Raw genomic sequence first — 10,148 nt, forward strand, 5'->3', positions numbered from 1 at the left:
CACTCAAACCAGCCTCCCATCCATTGACTCTGTCTACATTTCCTGCTGCCTCAGAAAAACAGCCAGCATAATCAAAGACCCCACGTACCCTGGACATTCCCTCTTCCATCTTTCTTTCGTCAGGGAAATTATACAAGTCTGAGGACACGTACCAACCGACTCAAGAACAGCAACTTCCCTGCTGCCATCAGACTTTTGAATGGACCTACCTCATATTAAGTTGATCTTTCTCTGCACCCTAGCTATGACTGTAACACTATGTTCCACAATCTTTCCTTTCCTTCTCTATGTACGGTACGCTTTACAATCTCTACAGTGCAGTCGGAGGCCATTCAACCCATCGAGCCAGATCCGAAAACAATCCCACCCAGGCCCTATCCCTGTAACCCCACGTATTTACCCTGCTAATCCCCCTGACACTAAGGGGCAATTTTATCATGGCCTGTGAAAAGGAAGGGCAGGAAAGGCAGTACGCAAGAACCGTGGGTGACCAGAGAAATTGTGAGTCCAGTCAAAAAGAAAAAGGACGCATACATAAGATCCAGGCAACTAAAAACAGATGAAACACTTGAAGAATACAAGGAAAGTAGTAAAGAATTCAAAAAGGGAGTTAGGGGGTCAAAAAGGGGTCACAAAATGTCCTAGGCAGGCAGGGTTAAGGAGAATCCCAAGGCATTTTACACATATATTTGGAACAAGAGAGTTGCAAGAGAAAGAGTTGGTCCACTTTAAGGACAAAGGAGGGAAATTATGCACAGAACCAAAGGAAATGGGTGAGATCCTTTGTATTGGTATTCACAAAGGAGAAGGATACGTTGATTGGTGGTGTCTCGGAGGGGTATGTAAACCCTCCAGAGCAAGTCATCATTGTGAGGGAGGAAGTGTCAGGTGTATTAAAAAGCATTAAGGTAGACAAATCACCAGGGCCAGGTGGCATCTATCCCAGATTACTGAGGGAGACAAGAGATGACATTGCTGGGTCTCTAACAGAAATCTTTGTTTCCTCGTTGGCCACAGGTGAGGTCCCAGAGAATTGGAGGATAGCCAGTGTTGTCCTGTTATTTAAGAAAGGTAGCAAGGATAATCTGGCTGATTATAGGCCAGTGAGCATGACGTTAGTGATTGTGAAATTGTTGGAGAAGATTCTTAGGGATAGGATCTATACACATTTGGAACTGAATGGTCTGATTAACGACAGGCAGCATGGTTTTGTAAGAGGGAGGTCATGTCTCACGAATTTGATTGAGATTTTTGAGGAAGTGACAAAAATTATTTATTTGATTTTTGATTTGATTTATTATTGTCACATGTATTAACATACAGTGAAAAGTATTGTTTCTTGTGTGCTATACAAAGCATACCGTTCATAGAGAAGGAAATGAGACAGCTACATTCATAGCTAAGGTGTAGAGAAAGATCAACTTAATGCGGGGTAGGTCCATTCAAAAGTCTGACAGCAGCAGAGAAGAAGCTGTACTTGAGTCGGCTGGTACGTGACCTCAGACTTTTGTATCTTTTTCCCGATGGAAGAAGGTGGAAGAGAGAATGTCCGGGGTGCGTGGGGTCCTTAATTATGCTGGCTGCTTTGCCGAGGCAGCGGGAAGTATAGACAGAGCCAACGGATGGGATACTGGTTTGTGTGATGGATTGGGCTACATTCACAACTTTTTGTAGTTCCTTGTGGTCTTGGGCAGAGCAGGAGCCATACCAAGCTGTGATACAACCAGAAAGAATGCTTTCTATGGTGCATCTGTAAAAGTTGGTGAGAGTCGCAGCTGACACACCAAATTTCCTCTGTCTTCTGAGAAAGTAGAGGCGTTGGTGGCTTTCTTAACTATAGTGTCGGCATGGGGGGACCAGGACAGGTTGTTAGTGATCTGGACACCTAAAAACTTGAAGCTCTTGACTCTTTCTACTTTGTCCCCGTTGATGTCGACAAGGACATGTTCTCCTTTACGCTTCCTGAAGTTGATGACAATTTCCGTTGTTTTGTTGACATGGAGGGAGAGATTATTGTTGCCGCACCAGTTCATCAGATTCTCTATCTCATTCCTGTACTCTGTCTCATCATTGTTTGAGATCCGACCCACTACGGTAAGATTGATGAGGGAAGGGCTGTGGATGTTGTCTGCATGGACTTTAGACAGGCATTCGACAAGATCCCTCATAGCAGGCGGGTGCAAAAGTTTAATCACACGGGATCAAGGATGAAATAGTCAGATGGATTCAGAACTGGCTTGGCCATAGAAGACAGAGAGTAGCAGTGGAAGGGTGTTTTTCTGAATGGAGGTCTGTAACTAGTGGTGTTCCGCAGAGATCAGTGCTGGGACCTTTGTTGTTTGTAATATCTATAAATGTCTTGGAAAAAAACGTAGCTGGCCTGATTAGCAAGTTTGCAGATGATACTAAGATCACTGGAGTTGCGGATAGCGATGAAAGATTGTCAGAGAATATAGCAGGATATAGATAGGCTGGAAAATTGGGTGGAGAAATGGCAGATGGAATTTAATCCAGACAAATGCGAGGTGATGCATTTTGGTAGATCCAATTCAGGTGGGAGCTATAAAATAAATGGCAGAACCATCAGGAGCATAGACACACAGAGGGATCTAGGAATACAGGTACAAAGGTCCTCAAAAGTGGCGGCACAGGTGGAGATGGTGGTGAAAAAAGCATATGGCATGTTTGACTCCATCAGATGGGGCATCGGGTATAAAAGTTGGCAAATTATGTTACAGTTATATAAAATGTTGGTTCAGCCACATTTGGAATACTGTGTCCTATTCTGGTCACCACACTACCAGAAGGATGTGGAGGCTTTGGAGGGAGTGCAGAAAAGGTTGACCAGGATTTTGATTTGATTTATTATTGTCACATAGAAATCATAGAAACCCGACAGTGCAGAAAGAGGCCACCTGGCCCATCGAGTCTGCACCGACCACAATCCCACCCAGGCCCTACCCCCATATCCCTACACATTTTACCCGCTGATCCCTCTCACCTACACACCTCCGGACACGAAGCGGCAATTTTAGCATGGCCAATCACCCTAACCTGCACATCTTTGGACTGTGGGAGGAAACCGGAGCACACGGAGGAAATCCACGCAGACACGAAGAGAATGTGCAAACTCCACACAGACAGTGACCCAAGCCGGGAATCGAACCCATGTCCCTGGAGCTGTGAGGCAACAGTGCTAATCACTGTGCTACCGTGCCGCAGGTATTAACATGTCACATGTATTAACATACAGTGAAAAGTATTGTTTCTTGTGCGCTATACAGACAAAACATACCGTTCATAGAGAAGGAAACGAGAGAGTGCAGAATGTAGTGTTATAGTCATAGCTAGGGTGTAGAAAAAGATCAACTTAATGCAAGGTAAGTCCATTCCAAAGTCTGACAGCAGCAGGAAGAAGATGTTCTTGAGTCAGTTGGTACGTGACCTCAGACTTTTGTATCTTTTTCCCGAAGGAAGATGGCGGAAGAGAGAATGTCCGGGGTGCGTGGGATCCTTAATTATGCTGGCTGCTTTGCCGAAGCATCGGGAAGTGTAGACAGAGTCAATGGATAGGAGGCTGGTTTGCGTGATGGATTGGGTTACATTCATGACCTTTTGTAGTTTCTTGCGGTCTTGGGTAGAGCAGGAGCCACACCAAGCTGTGATACAACCAGAAAGAATGCTTTCTATGATGCGTCTGCAAAAGTTAGTTGGTTAGAATCGTAGCTGACATACCAAATTTCCTTCGTCTTCTGAGAAAGGAGAGGCGTTGGTGGTTGCCTGGTATGGAGGGTATTAGCTATGAGGAGAGATTGAATAAACTGGGATTGTTCTCACTGGAAAGACAGGGGGTGAGGGGTGACCTGATAGAAGTTTATAAAACTGTGGGGGACATAGAGAAGGTGAACAGTTGAAAGCTTTTTTCCAGGGCAGAAATGACAATTACAAGGGGGCACAAATTCAAGGTAAGGGGGGAAAGGTTCAGTAGAGATGTGCGGGGGAAGTTTTTTTACACAGAGGGTGGTGGGGGCCTGGAATGCACTGCCAAGTGAGGTGGTTGAGGCAGACATGTTAGCAACATTTAAGACGTATCTGGATAGACACATGAACAGACGGGGCACAGAGGAATACAGGCAGTTGGTCTAGATAGGACAACGTGATCAGTGCAGGCTTGGTGGGCCGAAGGGCTTGTTTCTGTGCTGTACTGTTCTTTGTTCTTTGCCAGTCAACCTTACCTGCACATTTTTGGACTGTGAGAGGAAACCTGAGCACCTGGAGGAAACACACGCAGACACAGGGAGAATGTGCAAACTCCACACACTCACCCGGAATTGAACCCAGGTCCCTGGAACTGTGAGGCAGCATTGTTAACCACTGTGCCACCCCTTTGTATAGCGCGCAAGAAACAATACTTTTCACTGTATACTAATACATGTGACAATAATAAATCAAATCAAATCATATCAAATCCCCTGTGTCTGTGTCCCTCCTTGATCTATGCCTCGGCTGAATGTCTTATAGGCAGCAGCCACAGCCTCCCAGTGGCACTGCTGAGCTTAGAAGAGCGGCGGGCCTCTGGCTGGCCAGCAGCTATCGGGGGTGGGTCCTGTGACGTCGGGGCCTTTGATCTGCAGGGTGGGAGATGTTTGCTGCTGCTGGCCATTTACATGCCTGGGTGGCACAAGATTTGTTGGGTCTTCTCAAAAAGAGAAGACGCAGGGACCTCAGCAGTTCTCCAGCCAGGAGCCAAGACCCCCATCATCTCTATGACTCTGCCCAAGAACTCTAACCCAATATTAATTAATTCTATCTAATGCAAGCTAGCAAATTGTATTTTATAATCTATATATGTTGATCCTTAGAAAGAGATATCATTGTACTCCAACAAATTCTGAACAGTGCAGAAGGTCCAGAAAAGATTTACCAGGATGTTGCCTGGCATGGAGGACATTAGCTATGAGGAGAGGTTGGAGAAACTTGGTTTGTTCTCACTGGAATGACGGAGGTTGAGGGGGCGACCTGATAGAGGTCTACAAGATTATGAGGGACATGGACAGAGTGGATAGTCAGAAGCTTTCTCCCAGGGTGGAGAAATAGGGAGCATAGGTTTGAGGTGCGAGGGGCAAGGTTTAAAGGAGATGTACGAGGCAAGTTTTTTACACAGAGGGTGGTGGGTGCCTGGAACCCATTGCTGGGAGAGGTAGTGGAAGCAGATACAATAGTGAGTTTTAAGGGGCATCTGGACAAGTACATGAATAGGATGGGAATAGAGGGATACGGTCCCCAGAAGGGTCGGGGGTTTTAGTTCAGTTGGGTAGCATGGTCTGTGCAGGCTTGGAGAGCCGAAGGGCCCGTTCCTGTGCTGTAATATTCTTTGTTCTTTTGTAATGAATGGCAGCGTCTCAGGAGTCATATTTGGTGTCAGGTTCCTAAATGTTAATAATGGACATAATCCACTCTAAACTTTACTGTACAATAAAAATAATTTGTCTCATAAGAGCATTCTGCATCCACCAGCTGGAACTGTCTGAGAGACTCATATGTTCTGTTCCTTTCATAAGGAATTACAGAGCCAAAGCAGCAAAATATTCATGGATAATAAATTCCAGAGAGAAGAGACCTTGAATGGAGTGGTTAGATAAAACTTTTTAGGTGGAAAACTATTTGTGAAAACATGCTACTTGCTCGGTTAGCTGCTGGCTGAGATGTTTAAAGGTACAGGTCATCAATTCAGGATAAGGTATTGGCCAATTTGGACTGAGGTTAGGAGAAATTTCCTTCTTCAGATGGTTATGTATCTTTGGAAATTCTAATCCCGGGAATGGGCAGGCTGTCCTTTTTGGAAACTCTGGACAGACTAGGCTTGTTCAACTGGAGTTTGGAAGAATAAAAAATGATTTGATTGAAACATTTAAGACCCTGAGGGGCTTTGACAGGGTCGGTATGGAGAGGATGGTTCTACTTGGTAGATTGATTCTTGATAAGCAATGAAGTGAAAGGTTATCGGGGGTGAAAAGGTTATCGGGGGTAAGCGGGAATGTGTTGAGCTTGCAAACAAATCAGCAATGATCTTATTGAATGGTGGCACAGGCTTGAGTGACCTACTCATGCTCCTAATTTATATATTCATTTGACTCTCTCCCATTCTTAATGCCTGATCCTCAAACTGTTTGGCTTCATGAAAATGTACCTTTCTTAGCCTCACATTGTTTAGCCAAAGCCAAAGGTTGTCCTGGGGGAAATTGCAGGCAAGTCTGGTGGATCAAGTCTTTTTGTTGAAGGGTATTGCCAGTAATCTGTAATCTGGGTCTAAGAGAGACACGTCTTCTTTTTCATGTAGGCAATATTCAAACAAATCCACCATGGCCTCCAATCAACATGGAAGATCTTGCGACTGATTTCGGAGATTTCAGCAGGGTCAAGTCAGGAGGAGCAATTTCAGTTCCTGTAGGAACACCTCTTGTTGATTTACCACCGTGTAAAATCACAGACCTTCAAGCAACAATAGTCAAAAATAAAGTTGTGCTGGAGTGGACAGCGCCAGGAGAAGATTATGATCAGGGAGCAGGTAATTGTTGCTGAATTTAAGTGGCTAATAAAGTCAAGTTGCATAGCGCTGAGCGGGCCACTGCGTATGCGCCAATCTACAACCGCTGAGATTGGTACATGTGCAGTGGTCCTCATCTTCCAGCCTCCTGATCGCTGGCCAGCCCTGTGACCCAGCATCGTCGGCCCTTCCACCCCCTACCCTCCCCACCTCACACCCCCCCAGACGCGCCGATCGCTGGCCCCCCAAGCATGCCCGGGCTCAGCCTCGACACCCGCCCCCCCCCCCCCATCGCTACCTCCCCCCCCCCACCCCCACAGCATCAGCGTTCTCCCGCCCCACCCCTAATTTCCCCCTGACCAGCAGTTCCGACGTTCTCCCCATAGTGCCAACCCCACCCCATCAAGCTGCCCACCCCACCCCAATGGCCAGGCCAATCGCTGACCTCCTTCCCTCCCCCACCAATCCCGACTGCAGAATGGCAGTGGGACTCCCACCCTTACTGATCGCCCCCCCCCCATCAGAGCCCACCTCTATCTGGCCCCTTCCCGTATTAGGCCCTGTCCCCTTGGCACTGCCCCATGTCTGACGGGCAGTGTCAAGGTGGCAATTTGTACATTGCCCCTTGAGTAGTGCCAGGGAGCCAGGCTGGCACTGACAAGGTGCCAAAGCCCAGGGTGCACCGCCAGGTGATCCCCGTCACCTCCAGAGGATTCTGCCCTACATCTCTGGACTGAAATGAGGAGGAATTCCTTCACTCAGAGAGTGGTGTCTCTTTGGAATTCTCAACCCAAGAGGGCAGTGAAAGCTCAATCATTGAGCATGTTAAAGACAGAAATCAATTAATTTCCGGATACTAAATACACCAAAGGGATATGGGGATAATGTGGGAAAAAGTCAAAGAGATAGATGATTAGTCACGATTTGTTTGAATGGTAGAGCAGGCTCGATGGACCGAATAGCCTGCTCCTTTGTTTCTATCATATTTTCAACTTTATTCAAGCAGCATTCAGAGGTGGAGTAAGTACTATTCGATCTATAAGTTGAAGATCCCCTGTGTTTTTATGATCCAATGTGAATGAGTTAATTTCCTTCTAATTTATTTTATTTCTTTGTTTCTTAGCGTCTCGCTATGAGATGAGAATGAGTGACAACCTCCTACGGCTACGGGACGACTTCTCAACAGCCACACTGGTTAACTTGACCAACAACAACCCACAGCCATTTGGCTTGAGGGAAAATGTTACATTTGTTCCTGAAAATACAGAACTACAAAATGGGACAACTATCTACTTTGCTCTTTGTGCATATGATAAGATCAATCAGCCCTCTGCAATGTCTAACGTAGCCAGGATTTCCGTCTATGTGCCATTGATCGAGCACCCAAAAGGCAATAATAGTATGTGGAAGGTTGTTTGCAGTGTAGTAGTTGTTACAATCCTTGTGTGTTTGATCAGTGGGATTATTAATTATGCGGTGCAGAGAAAAAAAACTCAAACTTATGTCCCAGCGTAATGTCCTTTGTTAAGAGCCCCGTTGATTTTACATGTGAGGACATCCCAAAACCCAGAAGGGTAACTTGGAACACGGGCTTCTTTAGAGTGTATTTTTTCAATTTGAAATAATGTGAAGAAATATATGCAAACCATTGAGAAAAGGTCCAGTCTTGTTGTACCCATTCAAGTAAAAGAATATTAATTAACTTGTGAAAACACACAACAAGGAAGGTCACAATACACGACCGAGATCCACTTAACTATAATTATGGCCAAACACACACGTTATAATCTGGAATTAACCCTATTCCCATCTATCTACATTTGAGAAATGACCCTCGTCCCAAAACAACATCCCATACAGTATAACTCGAGCGAAATCCAGCAAATAGTTACCAACCACGAGTTACCTTTAAGTTTAGGAAGCCTCTCTTTGGTTTAGCACAGTTTTTCTCTGAGGTTTTCAGATCAGCAGCTTCTAGCCTTGAATTCTGTTTTCTGGGAGAGTTCCTCTTCCCAGCTCAGCATGGCTATGATCATGACTGTTTTCCAGCTGCTTCTCTTTCTCCTCTCCACCTCTCCTGTCAGTGCAGAGCTAAGCACTACTGATATACCATATTTTCCTTTTGATATCCTTCTACCTCAATGACTTGCCTTTGAAACCAGGCTTCTAGCATGTAAGTGTGAATTTTCCGCAGTAACTTCATTGCAGTAAACCTTACTTGTAACTAATAAATAAATTTTACTTTAATTGTATCCTTAAATCTCCACTTTGAGTTAATCTCCACTGCAGTTTTAACACCTAAATTCTGGACTCTATTGTTCTCTACTGCATTTAAGTAAGAACCCGTTTACCCTGCTTCAAAGCTAATTTGCATATCAAAACCAGGATTATATTAATTGGAGTTTAGAAGAGTGAGAGGGGATCTCACTGAAATTTATAAAATTCTAACAGTCAGACAGGGTAGATTCAGAAAAACTGTTCCCAATGGTGGGAGAGTCCAAAACCAGGGGTCATAGTTTGAGGATAAGGGATAACCTTTTAGGACTGAAGTGAGGAGAAATTTCTTCACCCAGAGGGTGGTGAATGTGTGGAATTCACTACCACAGAATGTAGTTGAGGCCAAAACGTTGTCTGATTTCAAGACGAAATTGGATATAGCTCTTGGGGCTAAAAGGATCAAGGGATATAGGGGGAATCAGGACATTGAATTTGATAATCAACCATGATCAAAATGAACGACGGAGCAAGCTTGGAGAGCCAAATAGCCTAGCTCCCGCTTCTAATTTCTATGTTTCTAAAACTCCTCCAGACAGCTGCATTTAACAATTATTCTTTTATCTCATTCGTCAACCTTTATCTTTGACAACTTTGACAACTTTGACAAGGAGTGGATGTGCAGCATGCAGTTACTAATGTTGATCATTCAAACACTCAGATTACACTTTATACAAATTAAAACTTTGTGTTCAGCGGTGGGGGTGAAAATCTATAGGTTTTCTCCAATATTTACACCATTTTCTCGGGTTTCCATTGGCTTGAGAGAGTTGGGAAACTGCATGGGCTTAAAACCCCAGTAGTATCACAAGCACATTCCAGAATACCCGAGCTTTGAATCCCCCTGATTTATCTATCTCATTTTTATGGATTTTGGCAATTTTGGTTGTTCTTACTCAGAAGGGTTCTGTGCAATTTACTATTTTTGATGTTATTTCTGTTGCTTTGCTTTAATAAACAATATTTCTTGGAACCAGAGTATACTGTTTTCATTGACCAGCTGATACTAACTAGTAGGATGTAACCAGTCGAGGGAGGATGTAACTAGTAGAGTTGATGAGGGGGAGCCAGTGGATTTCTTTGGACTTTCAGAAGGCTTTCGAAAAACTTCCACATGAGAGATTAGCTTTTAAATTTTAAGTGCCTGGGGTTTGGGGTAGTCTATTGAGATGGACAGAAAACTGGTTAGCAGACGGGAAACAAAGAGTAGGAATAAATGGGTCTTTTTCCAAATGGTAGGCAGTGACCAGTGAGATACCACAGGGATCGGTGCTGGGACCCTGGCTATTCACTATATATATTAATTATTTAGATGGGGGAACTGAAT

General features: G+C 44.6%; 1 protein-coding gene across 2 annotated transcripts in view; it reads left to right on the plus strand.

The window, feature by feature from the left end:
- Nucleotides 1–9,793, plus strand: part of LOC144497535 (calcium-activated chloride channel regulator 1-like) — a 51,536-nt gene extending 41,743 nt beyond the window's left edge. For both annotated transcript variants that reach the window (XM_078218936.1, XM_078218937.1), the window contains 2 exons: nucleotides 6,341–6,568; nucleotides 7,671–9,793. In XM_078218936.1, the coding sequence (XP_078075062.1) occupies nucleotides 6,341–6,568; nucleotides 7,671–8,062 (620 nt within the window). In that variant the 3' untranslated portion in view covers nucleotides 8,063–9,793. The remainder of the gene's footprint in view (nucleotides 1–6,340; nucleotides 6,569–7,670) is intronic.
- The last annotated feature ends 355 nt before the right edge of the window (nucleotides 9,794–10,148 follow it).

This window comes from Mustelus asterias, chromosome 8 (genome assembly GCF_964213995.1).
Source record: "Mustelus asterias chromosome 8, sMusAst1.hap1.1, whole genome shotgun sequence".
Lineage (NCBI taxonomy): Eukaryota > Metazoa > Chordata > Chondrichthyes > Carcharhiniformes > Triakidae > Mustelus > Mustelus asterias.